Here is a 17,618-nt window from a genome sequence, read left to right on the forward strand (position 1 = left end):
TAAGCGTTCAGCTCTTGACTTGGGCTCAGGTCACGTTCCCAGGGTCCTGACATTGAGCCCCGCGTCGTGCTCCATGCTGAGCGTGAAGCCTGCTTATGATTCTCCCTCTCTCTCCCTCTTCCTCCCTCTCCTCCACTCACACACGTGTTCTCTCTCTAAAAAGAAAGGGAGAGGGAGGGAGGGAGGAAGGAAGAGAGAGAGAAAAGAAAAGTCTGAAACAGCCTAAACTTCACATGCGTGACAGTGTCCAAACACAGCCCCTGGGGGGTTTCAGAAGCCTGTCTCTGCACAGAGCAGTCTGCATTCCCTTTGAAAGCATATTCAGCAAAGTCGACCGGTCACCGGGAGATCCTTCTGTTTATTTATTTTCAAGTAATCTCTCTGCCCGATGTGGGGCTCGAACCCATCACCCGAGATTAGAGCTGTGTGGTCTGCCCCCTGAGCCAGGCAGGCGTCCCACCAGCACATCCCCTTCGTGCTCGGTAACGCACCTCCCTTGCGTCCCCAAATGGCATTACCGAGCGACATCGCTGGCAGATCGCGCGTGAGCCCTGGGGCACTTGGTGGGCACAGCGGGCCCTGAGGGTGAGGTCTGCCTTCGAAAGAGCTGGCGAGTTTGGACCCCACTGACCACCCACGTGAAACGTACACAGTCCTGGCGCATGGTCTGTGCTTAGTAAGTAGTCGTAGCATTTAACTGGATGTTTGTATTTTGTTACCAAGTTAAGTATTTGCCAGTTTTTCTTTTTTTGCATTCCCTTTAGTAAAAAGAGCAGTTTGGGATGTGTTGAGGATGTTACTAAAGGACTTTTTACAGTTGCTGTACTTAAATGCCATTGCTACACAGACTGCGTATTTTGTAAGACACTTGAGAGAAGTTTGGCATCGAGGGAACCTGTTCCAGGGAACCCTAAAGTCAGGATTTTTGCCCAAAATGACCTCGGTCAGATTCAGCAGTGACAGAGAAGGGTCTGGGCAGAGCGTGGACGCCCCACGGCCGGTTCAGCACCGTGAGATGGTGACTCCCTGGCTTTCGTGTTTTGGGATCGTCATTCCTGGCAGGAAGTGTTGTACTCTCTGTACCACTTTCTAGAACCAACAGATTTAAACAAACAAACAAACCCTACCGGGTGAGTGAGTGAGTCTCTGGAGGAAGGAGGGCCGGCGGCGGCCCCTCGGTGAGTCCCTGTTGACCACGTGAAGGAAGCTGTGGGCTGAGCCTCTGCGCGGAGGCCACTTTCGCGACAGGAGGACCCGCGGGTGGGACGGAGGAGGGCCGCGCCAGCCACCAGCACGCGACCCGAGCCTGCTGGTGTCTCTCCCGACAAACCACGTGGGCCCCGAGGAACTTGGGGGAAACGCCGGGCCTGCCTCACGGGAGTGAGGCGTGGGGGCCGCAGTCGGGAAGGAAGGCCTCCGGATCCTCAGGCTTTCTTATCCTCGTGGCCACCCCTTCTTCACCTTGGATGCTCGCGCAAATCCAGAAAACAGAAAAAGAAAGCTCGCTTCCAGATGTCCCCTTTTCCACGCTCTTCTGTCCTCTGGTCCAAACCTCCCTCCCAGGTAGAGGTGAAGCAGGCTTCGCGGGTTGAGCCCCGGCCGCCCCGGCCGTCCCGGCAATGGCAGCTGGTTCCTGCGAGCCGCCGGGAAAGGCCGTTTGAGGGACGGACAAGTCTTCTCTTTAGGGTTAACTGAGTGCAACTGGAAGCGGCCCTGTGCTGTGAAAGAGCCTCACGGGTGGACGGAAGCCGGGCCGAAGAGGACAGTTGGACAGCCGGGTCCCAAGCCTGCACTTGGGATTTTTCACGCGACTGCGACCGGCCTTATTTTTTACAAGAGATTCTCGTCTTCATGTTCGGGTAGCGGCCTAACTTTACGTTCTTACGGAAGCTCACAGAATGATGGCCCCGTGCAGGTAACAATCTGTACTTCCCGGTTCGGGACCGGAACAACCTATAGCAACTCAACACATTTTCCCAGTTTTTGAGAGAAACCGGGTTATGTCAGAATCGAAACGACTTCTGTCTTTCTCTCTGAAAGCACTTCGGAGTGTGGGTAGGAAACACCAGGAAATCCTAACAGGTTTTCAGCAAGAAAATGATGTGAGGGTCCCTGGCCTCCTCCTCCCGCTTTGCTGCTGCTGCTTTTTTTTTTTTAATATATTTTTTTAAGGTTTATTCATTTTTCAGAGACAGAGCATGAGGGGGTAGGGGCAGAGAGAGAGGGAGACACAGAATCCGAAGCAGGCTCCAGGCTCCGAGCTGTCAGCACAGAGCCCGACGTGGGGCTCGAACCCACAGACCGAGGGATCGTGACCTGAGCCGAAGTTGGACGCTCAACCGACCGAGCCACCCGGGCGCCCCTGTAACCGTCTATGTTTCTAACAGAACTAGCCTCTTTTACACCAAACATTAGGATTTTACTGAAATCTCATGACCACCGTGAAGCAGATACTGTCATTGTCCCATTTTACAGAAGAAGAAGTTGAGGCAGAAACGGTCGTGACTGGCCACGGCTCCGCACTCCTGAGCAGCAGGCCTGGTGTTTAGAACCCGCACTTTCTGACTCCAGGGCCCAAGAGCTTCATGTGGGTCCTGTGATTGTTTGACACTGGGGCATGGTCCCCCCCCGAATGGACGAAGCAGCCAAGGCAAAGGGTAGTGAAGTCCCAGCCTGACAGAGGGGTCGGGGGCTCCACAGCCTGCCCGGGGCCCCACGCTGTCTCTCAGGTGTGCCGGGGACCAGGCAAGACACACGGCAGGTGTCCCCTCCCGCCGTCCTCACACGTGACCTGACCAGCTCTACCTTGTTGCGGTTGCGTCAACTGGCTCCAGGTTGCACATCGTATGAAGTGGCCGCGTTGGAACTTGAGCCCAGGTCTGTCCTTTTCCAGGACCTTCCTCTGGCCTCGGCGGACCCCTCCTGGGCCCCGGTTCCCACACTTTCCTCTCGAAACCACGCTCCACACGGCTACCCAAGACAGGGTCCTCATTTTTCTACTTCGTTCTTGCCCCAGGTTCTAATTGTACTGGAGTAAAACACAGACTGTTCACCGTATCCCGATTCCCTGCAAGGGAGGCCTTCCCGTGGAAAGCCTTGTTGCTTTCCAGTCTCCCGACACAGAGGTGACCCCGGACCTTTCTTCGTGCCTTGGGGCTTGTGCACGGCCCGCAGCCCTCTGCCCCAACACCCCTTTCTTTGTAGCCTGTGGGTCTGAGAGTGGTGGTGCCTCCTCGGAGAGGCCGCCTCCCACTGCCCTTGTCCGGTGAGTCAGTCTCTAGAATGTAGATGCCACAAGGGCGGGGACCTGACCATCCTGGGAACTGTTGTTTTCCCAGCATGGAGCGTGGTGTCTTCACATTTGCTGACGAGCAACTAGATCATGGCTAACTTCTTGAGACAGCCGGGTGTGTGATCAGCCGTTCGCATCTTTGGATGTAAATCCCGTGCTAATTCCAGTATGATGCTCAAGGAGCAGATTGTTTGCAGAGAGGAGGAAAAACACGTTAGAGTATTAGATTTCTATAACGGAATGAGATTTTTCTCGCCAGAGTGAGGCGGCCGGTACTTTAGAAGTTGTAAGAGAGACATAGGGAAGAACCTTAGAACTTAACGTCACCACCACAACCAGCTTGGCCTTCATATAAATAGCCCAGCGGGCCCGTGGTATTTATTTCCAGTTAACGTGGAAGGCAGTTGCACGTGATAAATTTCTGCCGAGTGGTCTTCCTTTAAAACGGACACGGCCGAGCTCCTCCCGTAACCAGGATGAGTGGGCTCCCGGGTCTGTGCTCTGTCCTTAGTTCCCCTGCTACTGAGAGAAGTGGAAGCCGACAGCACAGGATGAGAAACACCACCGCTCATGGGCTCGCTTCGGGGCGGGGGAGTGTGGGCGGGAAACGGACGCGTCTGCGGGCCCACCCCTGTTGACTGCCGACTTTCTGGGAGCTGGGGGGGGGGGGGGGGGGGGGGAGACAAGCCAGCACGGTGACCCGTGGAGCGGACCGTCCCGGGTGACCAGTGACAGTGGTAACGTGTTCAGGCCCCCGGCACGTGCGGTTTGTGAACACACCCTCTGGGGCACCTGCTGCGTCTCGTCTAGTCTGAAATCTGCCAGAACCCCCACACTGTTTGTTTGTCATTGAAACAGAAGCCTTGCTCTCTCAGAAGTATTTCTGACCCTTAGCTGTGCTGTGTAAACCTCGGACTTCGTTAGCGCTAGACTGACACTCATCTTCTGTGATTTAGACGAGACTACTCACTTTTTCTACTCCAAATACTAATTTCATTTGAACTGTTTTTTCTTGATGTTTATTTCTTTATTTGGGGAGAGAGACTGAGCGAGCATGTGTGCAGGGGAGGGGCAGAGAGAGAGAGAGAGAGAGAGAGAATCCCGCACAGGCTCCACCGTGTCAGCACAGAGCCCAGCGTGGGGCTCGATCTCACGAACTGTGAGGTCACGACCTGAGCCGAAACCAAGAGTCAGACACGCAACCGACCAAGCCGCTGGCGCTCCTCGAACTGTCCGTTAGCTAGTTCCAGGGGTGCTTTGCAGAGGTAGTCACTCTAATCTCTGCAAGCTTATTCTGTCCTTCGGGATTGCTTTGAAGAGAAAGGGACCTCACTTCAAGTGTCAGCAGACCCACCAACCCTTTAACTGACTTGGAGGCAGAGGTAGGAGGCTTGCGGTTAGACTGAGCCACAGGAAGAACCGCTCTGTCCGCCTCCTCCCCCCCCCCCCCCCCCGCCGCCCCCACTTCCCTCCTCGTCGGCCACGCTCACGGACAAGTGCTCGGAAGTAGGCGGCGCGGTGGTCGCGAGGGTGGGTGCCGAGCCCGCCTCCCACCCTGGCTCAGCCGCCCGAGGGTGTGTGACCTCGGACCAGCGTGAGCCCCGGCGTCTTGTGTCGCCGTCCGTAAAAGGAGGGTGGCCGTACCTGCTGCAGAGTGCATCCTGAGGACCGAATGCTTCCTCTGGGTCCCGGAACAGCCCCGACGTGTCCTGGGCGTGTCACAGCCGCTGCCGACACGTTTACTGCGCTTGCTCTTACTGTTTCGTGCAGATGCGCTGACGGTCTTGGTTCCGTGAGAGGCGCTGGAATCGGTTCCTCTCGCAAAGCCTTGCTTACCGCGGAGTCGCTGCGGAGAAGGTCACTGCTGCTCACCCGACGGTTCCTTCATCCCAGAGGGCACACGGTACCTTACGGACGTCCTCTTGCCTGGCAGACGGGGCCTGGAGCCCCCGGGGGGTCTCTGCTGTGCGACCACGGGCTTCTGCTCACGATTGCTCCGTCCTCGGGGGCCGGGCCGTCCCAGGTGGCTCCACGCGGTCTCCGGCCGCGGCCCCGAGCGGGGATCGCAGCACCAGGGCGGCACGGTGCCTTTAGGAGTTTGTCGTGTCCAGAGCGCATCTCCCCGACGAACGCTCCCCTGCACGCGAGGGCTGACTTCGTGTGGGGCTGGGCCCCCGCGCGTGTGTGTTCAGTAACCTCTCACTCACAGCCCACCTGCCCCGGAAGAGCTTCGAAGTAGGTAGAAGACGGGCAGGGGGCATTCGTTCCGCGGACGCTGAAAGCGTCTCTCCTTCCGCGCGCCAGCAGCTGCGGGGACGAAGCCGGCGGTCCCGGCACGCAGGTGATCACCCGTTCTGTGGGAGGGGTCCGGTTCACCCCGTGACCGCAGCCTGAGAAGGGGCGCGGGACGGGGGCGCGGGAGGGGGGCCCGGGGAGGGGGGCGCGCAGCGTGATGGGCCCTGGGGGTTCTTCCCGCGCCGCTTACCGAGCGCGTGCTGCGTGCCCGCCACGTGCCAGGCGCCGCTGAGACGGGACACGCAGGGGCTCGCCCGGCGTCTCGGAGGTGACACTGGAGTGCGGCCCCAGATGCACATGGAACCACTTCACGGCCCCAGAAGCCTTTAGTGTGGTTTCAGTTAGAAGTGGTGGTGGCCGTTTCTGATCCGAGACCTGTCGTGGGATGTGGACGCCACACTCTGACCGCCCTGTGCCACACTGCGCTTTCAAGTGGTGAGTCAAGTGACTCCAGACTGTGTCATGTACGAAATTGGTCGCAGTGCCCTCGGACCCCTTACCTCCAAAACCCCGCGGCTGTGAGCTACCCACGCAGCCCTCACTCGGCCGCAGGAGCTTCTGGTGTGGGGAGCGGGTGTGGTGACAGAGGGCAGGGGCCTCCTCCTCCCGTCACTCGGCCGGTGTCACTTTGCTCCTCTTGGAGGCTTGGGCTTTATACGTGTGGGATTTGTCAAGGACCAAGCGCTCCTAACCCGGCTGGTGTGGGGGGGGTGGGGGGCAAGAGACAGACCGCGTCCGCACGCGTGTGACGGTGCTGGGGACGCGGAGCCACCTGAGGTGGGGAGAGAGGAGCAGAGGCCCGCGAGGTGCTCAGTGTCGGGTCCCCCTGTAGAAGCTCCACTTGCGGAAAGTAAATCGTGCCTACCAAGGACAGAGAAGGCACCCTTTGTTCCAGAATCACCTAGAAGGGGCTGATTGGGGTTCAGCCCAGGAATAGTGTCTGACACAGCTCTGTCAGAATTGGGCAGTTTGTGTTCTTGGGCCTCGTGGCTCTTCCTGTGATGTCCTAGTCCCCTGGGGATTCAGAGGCCAGGAAACGGCCCCTGCCTGCAGAGGGGGTGGTTCCGGGATGACGCCTTCCTGCCCCTTCTTGGAGCTCGTGCTAAACACAAGTATTCTTTCATATTCTCCAGACTGTGGCCTGTGATCCACCAATCTGGCAGCTGTCCCCCCGCCCCCACCAGCCGGGTCAGTCTTCCCGTTACCACGCTCAGGATTCACAATTAGCCAGTAATTGGTAAATGAGCGAGGACGCACGCGTTCATTTGTCGGTGCCTCCGGGACACAACACGCGGCAGAGCCTCGAACGGCTCGGATCCGCACGGCGCTGGAGCGCCTGAACCACAGATGTTCCCTCCTATTAAAATGCAGAAGTGCGGAGGGAAATCAGATACCAGATAGGCCGACGATTTGGAGAAGGAGGAGGGAGCCAGATGGGCGGTTTGTGGCGGTTATCGGGCACACTCTGGCTTCCAGCGCCAGGCGGGGAGACCCCGGATGGAATCCGCACCGCAGAAACTTCTGCTTTAGTTTCCTGACGGAGAAGAGCATGGGGTTAGCCGGATGACCTAATGAGAGTTAAGAGCAGAAGGTAATTATGGTAGAGGAAGGCAGAAGGAAAGGGAAGTATGTTGGCCCTTGGAGGTCGAGTCAGTCCATGCAGGAAAAGCATGTGCTGCCCCGGGAAGGGAAGGAACGGTGGCCGTGTTTTCCAGGTGTGTCCTGACCGCTGGCCCTCGTCTGTCCGCGGCTGGGTGCCCCTCACCCTCCAGAAACCCCTGAATCGTGAGCTCTTCCTCCTTCACCACCTCCACTCGGACGTCCTCTGTGGTTTGGACAAGGTCCTCGTCCTCCGGCAGAGGCCTCGGGGGAGCCCAGGGATCCCGGGGCAGCAGTTTGAGAGGCGCCACTTTTTTCCCCTCAGAAAGTCAGTACGTGAAGAGCAGGGCTGAGGTTGGTGAGGACCTGGGAAGCGGGGCCCCCCAGAGCACCCCCCCGACACGGGCAGGTTCTCTGACTTGTGTGGCTAGCAGGAAGGCGGAAGGAAGTCATTGCCGCGGGAAGAGAAGCCGCCCTTTCGATGCCTGCTCGTCCTTTGCCTGACAGAATCGGCATATTTAGAAGTATTTTGTCTTTTAGCAAGGGAAAGCGTTTTCAGAAGCATTTTAAACTGAGCTACTTCTTTGCACTCTGAAAAATTCTTCAGTTTTACCACTTCTGTGAAGATACTAGTTTAGATACGGAAGTCGTTTGAAAGCATCCTGATCTTTAGCAGAACCGTAACTTCGTATTACGAAAACCTTAATTTATAACGTGGCAGGTAATTACACGGTTTTTGTGAAACCCGAAAACCTGATCAAGTAGGTTCGCCTCATATCGAACATCCTGTTCTCACACCAACTTTGTAAAAGGTTTTTATGCTCTGTGCCCTGCTAAATAGTTGACTTTGTTAGGCAGTACGTAAATCCCATGCCATCAGTGGGCTTGTTGTCTAAAAATAATTTTTCAAAATGTATCCCAAAAGCAAAAATTAAATATAGATCCTATGTATATAGTACCTACATTTGTTATATACATATTGTGTATGTTATGATGTTAAATATAGATGTATGCTGTGCACGTACAGGTTCATAACATGTAAAATATCATAGATATTACATAGATAGTATGTATACACACATTATCAAAATCTTTTAACATAAGCTAAATTGTTTTGATTTAGATATTGTGAGTTTTTATTTTTTTTTTACATTTGTTTATTTTTGAGAGAGAGAGACACACACCCCAAGAGTGTGAGAGGGGGAGGGGCAGAGAGAGAGGGAGACACAGAATCCGAAGCGGGCTCCAGGCTCCGAGCTGTCAGCACAGAGCCCGACACGGGGCTCGAACCCACGAACCGTGAGATCATGACCTGAGCCGAAGTCAGCCGCTTAACTGACTGAGCCACCCAGGCGCCCTACTAATGTAAGTCTTTCAATGCCAGGACTTTAAAAAGCTCATTTATTCACTCAACAAATATTTATTGGTGCCTTCCGTGTTCTAGGCCAGAGGTAGGCAAACCTTTTCTGTAAAGGTTTAAATTTAGTAAATATTTTTGGCTTTGCTAGCCAGACGGTCTCTACCACACCTCCACAGCTCAGCCGTTGGAACATGAAAGCAGCCATAGTCAGTAGGTCAGTGAATGGGCATGAATAAAGTGCCAGTAGAACTTCATTGGTTATGGGTACTGAAATTTGAGCTTCAAATAATTTCCATGTGTCACCAGTTAGTAGTAGCTTTTGATTTTTCTCCCCCAATGATTTAAAAATATAAAAACTATTGTCAACTTGCATCCGTACAAAAACACAGGCCCTAATTTGCTGACCACTGTTCTCAGCATCCTTCCAGCCACAGAGCTGGAGCGGTGACCAGAACGGAGCCCCTGTCCTCCCGGGCCCTGCGTTTGGGTACACAGGTGTCTGATTCTGAGAACTGAACGGGTGTTGCCCTTCTTAGATGGAACCTTTCTCATCGGACACTTCCAACTGCAGTGTTTTAATTCTCTGACTTTAAAGTGAATTTGGCACGTCAGTCTGCTGGTTCGTCACATCCGTGTTGGGAGATTTTCTAGATCGCACTGTCTCCGGGCCTACACTTTTGTGCCTCACTAACACCTCACCACCCGACTTGTCCAAGGCCGCAGGGTTCGGTGTTGAGCTGGGTCTCTCTGAAGCCCGGGGCTGCGGCTCCGGGCCCGAGAGGAGCCTCCTTCCCAAGCACGGCAGTTCTGGGGTGCTCATTGCCACTGTCCCCTTTGTGCCTGTGTCCAGACCCCAGAGTGCCCTGTTGAGGAGCCGGCCAGCCCTGTGGAGCCCTCACTCGAGTGCTGATTGCAAGGCTCTTTCAGGGCAGTTTTGTCGCGCACAGGCTCACGCCTTGTATTTGCAGTAGCTATGGAAACTTTAGAAGCTGTCTCTCTAAAGCCAGGCGCACAATAAAGCACTTCACGTGTTGGTTGGATTAGACTTTAGAAGATGTTTAATTTTCTCCCCCCCGCTCTTTCTCTCTGTCTGTCTCTTTAGAGAAAGAACAAGAGGGCAATGTGAATATTAACTGGGACTCCCTTTAATCTCCCTAGCGACCCTTCGGGCTGTCTAGGGCTGCGCAGGCTGCCCAGGGCTCCGGGCTTTCACAGCCGCTAACGAGGAGAGCCATGCATATTCATGAGCCAGGCTCGTGTGCGTGAGACGCCGCTTGTAAGGGCTTGTTTCGGTGTTTTCTCTTTTCAACTCAAATTTTGTGAAAGAAACGACCGCTAAATTTGGTTTTTTAATTATGATTAAGTCAGAGCCCCTAGACAGTAGTGCTAAAGCGTTCTCCCTGGAAATAGGGACAAAGGAGAGCATGTCTGTGTGGCATTTAATTTATAGATGGGACAACACAGACCCCGAGTGTGGGTGCTCACCGAGGGTGGAGAAGCAGGGCAGGCCTTTCCTGTTTGCTCAGGACACCGCGTTCGAACTTCACGAAATCCTCCTTCAGGAGGAAATACGACTTCACATTGACGAGAATGGGAAACATACATTCATGTGAAAAGTCGGCGGGGCGGGGGGGGGGGGGGGTTGCTGTTCGGTTATTTCCGACCTTCAAGGTGTGCAAAGGAGCGGACTCCAGCGTGTGGCCCTGCCTCTCCCGACCCCCCAGTCCGTCTACGCACATCTTCTTGCCTCCTGAACACCAGGTGCAGAAAAAGACAGACGTGCCTTTTCTGCTTTGGGCTTTACTGCTTCTTATGTTAGGTTGTCCGCCGCGTGGCTGTGCCGCGAATCTGTCCCTCGAGAAGTTCGCAGCGGCTGCGTTGTGCTCCCGGAGTCGTGCTGGCCCAGCCGGGAGCGGCGCCCCTGCCCGGTCTGACCGCCGGGAATCTTCACCCCTCTCCTTCTCCTCTGGGCTGCCCTTTTGCTACGTGCAGAGTGGGGGGCGCGCGGGTTTTTCGTTTCCCAGCGCTTCCAGGGTGAAGTGCCACTAAGCTGCCGTGGCACCGCTTCCACAAGGCGCGTTGGTTGCCTCGCCACGATGCACGTGATTGAGATCTGCCCTCTCATCTGCCCACGTGGGAATCCTCCCGGTGTCTCTTGTCCCATACCCTGTATCGACCCCACGCACGCAGCTTCCTCGCCTGGGTTGCGTTTGTAGTGGTTTTCTTTCATCTGATCTTTCGGCCGTGCAACGCCCTGAGTCAGCAAACCACACCAGGAACCCGAAGGAAAAGCACAGCCTGTGTGGGTCACTGCCGTGCCACCGCGGCCCCACCCACGTGGCGAGTGGGAGCTAGCACTCCTCGTTCGGAGGTCCCACAGACATCCCCCGACACTGTGCTTGGAACAGAGGCGGGTCACACCTGCCCCCGAGGAGCTCGCAGGGCGTCTGGGTGGACAGGTAGAAACAGCCAGCCGTGGCTTCCAAAGTCCGCAACTCACTTTGTGTCTGGAGCCAGCCTGGAGGCACAGACGCGAATCTGGTGCGGCTCCCGCCCTCGAACGTCACAGTCAGGTGAGCGCGGTGCGCCTGGAGGAGCCGTCGGAGACACGCAGTGGGCGCGCCTGACTCCCGGCGCTCAGAGGCAGCCCGGGTGGCGAAGGGCGCCCGGCACGAAGGGTGCGCAGCGACCACGGGGGGGGGGGGGGGGGGGGGGGGGCGTTTCCCCATCACACGCACTTTGATCCCTGAAGCTCTGGACGATGGTTCTTTGCTGCAGAGACGCTCCGCCTTTCATCTGGCAGCGTCCGGGCTGCGTGGGATCCCTCCACTGCCGAGCCAGCGCCCCACCTCCCGCCCCCGTCTCTAGGAGCTCTCAGTGAGACTTCAGTTTTCCCGCGTTCAGTTCTGTTGCAGTGAATTAACTAACAGGAAGCCTTCGAAAGAAGTACTCCGCTCCCGTCACTTAGCGCTCAGGACGTACACACACGAACCAAAATTCTTCAAGCGTCTGTATTTTCCTGCCTGAATTTACCCTTCTGTTGCTTGCTCCTTCAATCCGATCTCTTGATCACTGCCCGCCCCCACCCCCACCCCCCGGTTTGGTACAAAAAGTGAGGAGTTTGTAGAATGAGGTCATTCTGGATGAGAAAGTACTTGCGGCAAACAATTCATTGTTCAGAAATTCACTAACGCATCAGAAGTTTTGTCACCCAGGATTCTCATTTTTATTCTTCATACTGGCGCAGAGGGTGGGGGGCGGGGTTCGGTGATTGTGGAAAAGGGGCGGAAATTCTAATTTAGGCCTTTATGCATCTGGATGTTTGTACGGACTCGATCTCCAGAAAGGAAATACAGCCCTGTAAAGGGCCTGGGCTTTGTCATCGAAGGATGCCCGATAAGTGGCAAAAGGGCATTCTCCCACCAAAGGGGGACAACTAATTGTAGGATCAGCATCAGCGGGGTGTCCACAATTCCTGTTCTGTGCCGTCTGGAACAGGTTAGTCATTTATACTCCCAAGTGGTTTTGATGATAAACCTCCAGAGGCGAGCAGACGTCTGCTCAGCCTCGGCACTGCCCGAGGCCGCCTCCGGGAGAGGTGGGCCGGTGTGGACTGTCTGTGAGCAGGGGAGCGCAGAGGCCATGAGGAACTCCGAGACCTTGTCAGGATTGCGAGCCAGCGTGGGTGTGTCAGAGGGACGGGGACGGAGCAACCCTTTAACCCCAAGAAGACACGTCCTGAACATAAAACTGCCACGTTTTCCATGCCTCGGTTTGTCTGACTTTGGTGGACAAGCCTATTTTTTACCATTTTGCTTTGAGCTTTTTTTTTTTTTTAATGTTTATTTTTGAGAGAGAGACAGAGCAGAGCACAAGCAGGGGAGGGGCAGAGAGAAAGAGAAGGAGACACAGAATCCGAAGCAGGCTCTGGGCTCTGAGCTGTCAGCACAGAGCCCAATGCGGGGCTCAAACCCCGGAACCGTGAGGTCATGACTTGAGCTGAAGTCGGACGTTTACCCGACTGAGCCACCCTGATGCCCCTACTTTAGCTTATCGAACTAGGGAAACCGTTTGATTCACTTTCTTTCCCAAACACTACAAGAAAGAGCCTTTATACATATTGAAGCCTTTCTCTGTGGCTTCCTGTGTCCAGTTGAGGGAGCTAGAAATGTCTGAGCACCGGCCTCACCACTATGCTGGGAGCTGGGACAGGGTCAGAAGTGTTGACCCTTCAGACTGGAGAGCCTGATACAATTTGGGGGCACAGATGCCCCCATTCTGACACCAGAAATGCCTGCACAGGAAACATCTGGCGATCGGGGAAAGGGTTTGTTTTTCTTGCCAGCTTCCATCCGATGGTGGGCAGGGAGGCCTTTCTTCATTGGAGAAAGCATCTGCCCCACCCCAGGTGTTTGATGTTCCCTCCGGAACCGCAGAAGGTGCCAGGCCCGCCGTATTCGACAAGTCTGATGCATCCCTGGACCCAGCGCCGAATGCTGGTTGGTGCCCGAGGCAACTTCTATAGTTTTCTTGTAGAACAACATGCAGCAGCAACTTAACGCTTCCCTGAGATTTTCACAGCTCTTGGTCACTAAAAGACCTCAGTAAATGCAGCGATTCTGTCGTCTTCATGGGCTCTCTACTGTCTGCTGTGAAGGCTGCTGTGCAGGACACGCAAAATTAGGGCCGGGGCCCAGCAAGGCCGAGGGGATGAGATGCTTTCTTGAGAGCACAAGTATTCAAACTAAATACAGCAAATCCTTCAAAGGCCTTCTGGCTTCATCTTGCAAATGCGGCGGAATGAGGGAAATTCCATGGTGACTCCTAGGGAACAATTCGTATTTATAACTGAGCTTGCTCTAAACAAGATGAGTCCTCTCGCCTGCCTCTAACTTGGCATCTTTGTGACTAATGCTGTAGTGTTCTTATTCTTTCCCTGGTGGCTCCATAACATTACCCAACGTGTGTGTGTGTGTGTGTGTGTGAGAGAGAGAGAGAGAGAGATCATAGACCTCAGACGTGGCTGCTCCCAGCTTTTGCTTCCTTGCTCGTTCATTCAACGGGTCTTCGTTAAGTAAGTACGTCTGTGTGCCCGTTGTTGGATATCACACACATGCACACGCACGTGGGACATACCTGTACGATTCCTGTGTCACGTCTGTTCGATCATTTCCCCCTCTGGGTGCTCATGACACATGGTCAGGAGGAACTCGTTCGCCAGTGCCGGGTTCGTCCCTCTCCTTTCCGGTAGTGCTCGCGTGCGACTCCTGAACCGGGAAAGTGTGTTGGTAGATTCCTTCACCCTACTTCCAGTCCTGACCCAGTGGGTGGTGTATGCCATCCGAAACCTTACAGAAGACAACAGTCAGAACCAAGACTTGATCGCAAAGATGGAGCAGCAGGGGCTGGCCGACGCCTCCCTGCTCAAAAAGATGGGTTTGGAAGTTGAAAAGAGGGGTGACAGGCTGATTCTGAAATCCACCAGTGGCACACCTCCGCTGGTGAGTATGCCGGGGGGAGCAGCCGGTTTGTGCACAGCAGCCCCCACCCCCTGTTCCCTTGCCCACGGGCAGAGCTTCTTCCCGAGAACCCGGATGGGAGCGTGTTGCCTTCTCAGATGGCCAAGAAAGCCCTCGGTTTAATCGCAAATAACATTTTGGTCAAGCTTTAAGCTGCCATTTTCTTAAAAATGAGAAGTTCCGACTCGTCTGGGGGAGACATACAAAAAGCACGTCAAAATTTCTGTGCGGTCTAAAAGTTTCTGACAGCAATCGGGTTTTCCTGGCGAGGCAGCCGATGCAGGTAAGCCCCCTTCGTCTTGTGGAATGGGTTGTTTCAGGTCCCTCCCTCAGCTGTGTGCGTGCGTGCGTGTGCGCGTGTGCATGTGCGTGTGTGTTTTCCCTTGGGTGATTCTTAGAAATAGATCCGTTATATCTGCAATTTTGTTTTCTTTTTTTTCTCTTAGTGAACGAACTCTCCATTGAAGCATCTGAATTTTGGGAATCTGTTTCCCGGACTTTCCATCTTCCGCAGCATATAACATTGCAAGTGTTTGAAGATTTGTTAAGTACAAATTCAGGCATCCGTGAATCTTAGGTAATAGAGTTAGATGTGCATGAGCTCGAAAGTGAAAGTAACTTGAGTATTTTGTGGTTTCTTTGCTTTAGAAACGTAACCGTTCGGTTTCCTTTGTCCCCATGGATACAGTGTGCATTTAAGTCATATATTGTACTTACTGTGGCGGCAGATAATAAATTCTTTTCCTGGAGGGCGTATCCCTTATTCGGCAAAGACTGGGGCATTTGCTCGGATTCCATTTGTTCCTTCAGATGGCGGGTCGGCCTGATTACTTTTCTTCTCTGCTCGTTGGGTTTTCTGAACTCTGGCAGGCAGTTGAAGTAGGTTTCTCACTGTGATTAATTCTAGCAATCTCTTTTCACCCTTTCTGCCTTTCCAAAACATTGACAAGACTCATTTCCAGCTAATTAATTCGAGAGATGCTGAAGAATAGAGAAGCTCCCTCTTCATTTTAGGGACTGGGCTGTGCTGTCACTGAGCCCAGCCCTTTGGAACGTTGTGGGGACGATACAGGGAGTGAGTGGGGAGAACGTGAGGGCCATTAACTCTTCTCTTTCCAAATCCCCCGGGGAACTAGACCTCCAGACCCATTGTTCTCACAGGCGCATGCCTGCCTCTTACCCACTTTCATGCCTCCTCCGTGAAGGGCACTCTGTGCCTAGGACCACAGGATTAAAGGACGTCCACGTCTCATTCAGTTTCAAAGGCACTGTCTCCTAAAGCCACTCCACGTTTCAGCCACGGCTCCACTTTCTGGAGTTGCAAAAGTAGTTTTGGGGACCAGGAGTTAGCTTGACCTACATCTGTCTATTTCTGTCCTTTTCTCTCTATACACGTACTCCTGTTAGAGGTGGAGCTGGGTTAAACGAGCACTGAAATCTTTGAGGCCGCCCAGAGCATTGATGTAACCAGCAGAGAGCTCCAGAGGGAGGTCACGTACGAATGCATAAAACGTTCTTGAACAGCCATGTTACTCAACTGTCTAGATTTTGCACAGTCCCTGTTGAATCTTCCAAAATAAAAACAACGAAGACCCAGCCAGAAGTTTTACAGAAATACCGATTGTTCTAGAATAAAGTGCTTCTAAGTTTTTTTGTAGCCATACGTAAATTGCTCTGTACAAACAGCTTAAGCATGTTCAGAATGAAATAAAAGTTGTCCCACGTGCTAATGTACTCTCGATTTCTGAAGAAACGTCAACTTCCAGAATTGTGGTAATCTGTAACGTTTTTTTCTCTCATTTATGACATTCCATCAGTAAAGAAGCCTTCTTTCAAAATTTAAAATGCACAAAGAAGTCATTCTTTTCTGGGACACAAAGAGTTAACATCCTGTTCTCAAATAGAGGCCCTCCAAAGGAAAAAAAAAAAAAAAAAACAGTGGGAGTCCCTTTTCCCTTTTAACAAGTTTGCAATAGACACTTCTTTTTCTTCTTCTCTCAATGGATGTATGCACACCAGTGGAATCAAACAAACATGCGGTATAAGCCATATAATAACAAACACAAATAAACAAAAGGGAGCCTTGTGTGGGAACACAGAAAGGGGTAATGGCTGTGTGTTTTCTAACTAGGAAATGTGGGGCTTGCATAGTGAAAACATGCTGACGGCTGCATTGTGGCTGCTTGGATGCCCTGGACGGTTAATCCTCCCGCACAGCCAACAGCTCCCCTGCCCTCTACCCAAGGGCTTGGTGATTCTGAGAGCCTCGTTTTACATGCTGCAGGGGATTAAATCACCACCTCAATCAGTCATTTAGAAGAAGAAGAAAGGAAGGCAGGCCAGCCTTACAACATTTGTAAAGGGACAGAATGGCCACAGCAAGTTTGGCGACCATGTTACTGCTTCCAAGAGCAAACCAGCAAAGCACTTGCATTTTTTCAGCCTATTTCATTATAAAAGCTAGTGGGGGAAGGCTTTTCTGCTTGATACGGAGTCTAGGTATTTGCAGACGGGTTTTGTTCAACTCGTTCACAATGGATGTTGATATTTCAAAAATACAATTTTTTCACAATTTTAGTAATATAAGAATTTCTATTTTTCCACCTTAATACATCTTGTAGGTTTGCTTATGAGTTGTTTGGGAAACTAGTGTTGAGACACATTTTTGTTCAGTAACCTGTGAATCTAGCCACAGAGCTTTGGAAACTGCTAAAAGATGCCCATGTTGCAAAATAGGATAAAGAGAAATGATTGGGGTCATTTGGGCTGCCCATGAGTAGATTTTAAATCAAAAATCAGCATTTTATGTGTGTGTGTCCTGTGCCCAGTATCTACCGAAGGCATCAATTTCCTGCTCTTTTCACCATACCTGGGACCCAAATGTTATTCAGATGTCATTACTGTCTTTCTATTTCCATCCCTGAATGAATGAACAAAGACGTTGTGATAGAAACGCCAGTCTCTGCAGGAGAAAGACTTTACGTGTTCCTCATCAGTAAGTTCTGCACGTAAAGGAACCAGTTTCTACATGAGAGTCATTAAAATTAAGACAGAACTGTAAAATGCAGAGAAGTTGACATTTAACCTAACATTTGAGATCTAATACAAAAGAATCCTAACGTTTAAAATCTAATACAAATCCAGTCCAGTCTGGGGGTGGGGGGAGGGGTGGGGGTGGGGACAGGAAAGGAGCACTTTTTTTGGTGCTGTCCAAGGTCCTGATTGTTTCAGCCACAAAGGCCCATCTATGAAAAATCCTTGTTTTCCAAATTCACTTTTTCCCCCTTGAGTTATATGATATAATATGTTTTTCTCTTCCTTACAGATTTTTTCAATATACTTATTTTGTTTTTTTTTTCAGTTAGATCTTATTTAGGTGACATTTCACAGTATAAATTTGATTTACCTTGTATAACATACATGAATTTTAACCGACTGAGCCACCCAGGCGCCCCCTAACATACATGAATTTTAAAGGTACATTTTTCCTATAAATGTAGTGGTTATGGTATTAAGTCATTCATCAGACTTCCGTCATCACAACCAGAGACAG

General features: G+C 52.7%; 1 protein-coding gene and 1 long non-coding RNA gene across 5 annotated transcripts in view; both read left to right on the plus strand.

Annotated features, from left to right (window-relative positions):
• Positions 1-15,795, plus strand: part of ATXN10 (ataxin 10) — a 167,409-nt gene extending 151,614 nt beyond the window's left edge. For 3 of the 4 annotated variants that reach the window (XM_053895388.1, XM_053895389.1, XM_053895386.1), the window contains 2 exons: positions 13,839-14,047; positions 14,512-15,795. In XM_053895388.1, coding sequence (XP_053751363.1) covers positions 13,839-14,047; positions 14,512-14,514 — 212 coding nt within the window. In that variant the 3' untranslated portion in view covers positions 14,515-15,795. The remainder of the gene's footprint in view (positions 1-13,838; positions 14,048-14,511) is intronic. The other variant, XM_053895387.1, reaches the window with a different exon arrangement.
• On the plus strand, positions 5,709-8,137 carry LOC109265718 (uncharacterized). The gene is made up of 2 exons (XR_008419581.1): positions 5,709-6,022; positions 6,420-8,137. It is a non-coding gene; the product is annotated as an uncharacterized LOC109265718 (long non-coding RNA).
• Positions 15,796-17,618: the final 1,823 nt, after the last annotated feature.

The sequence above is a fragment of the Panthera pardus genome, unplaced genomic scaffold, assembly GCF_024362965.1.
Source record: "Panthera pardus isolate Hobbes unplaced genomic scaffold, ASM2436296v1 HiC_scaffold_6, whole genome shotgun sequence".
NCBI lineage: Eukaryota > Metazoa > Chordata > Mammalia > Carnivora > Felidae > Panthera > Panthera pardus.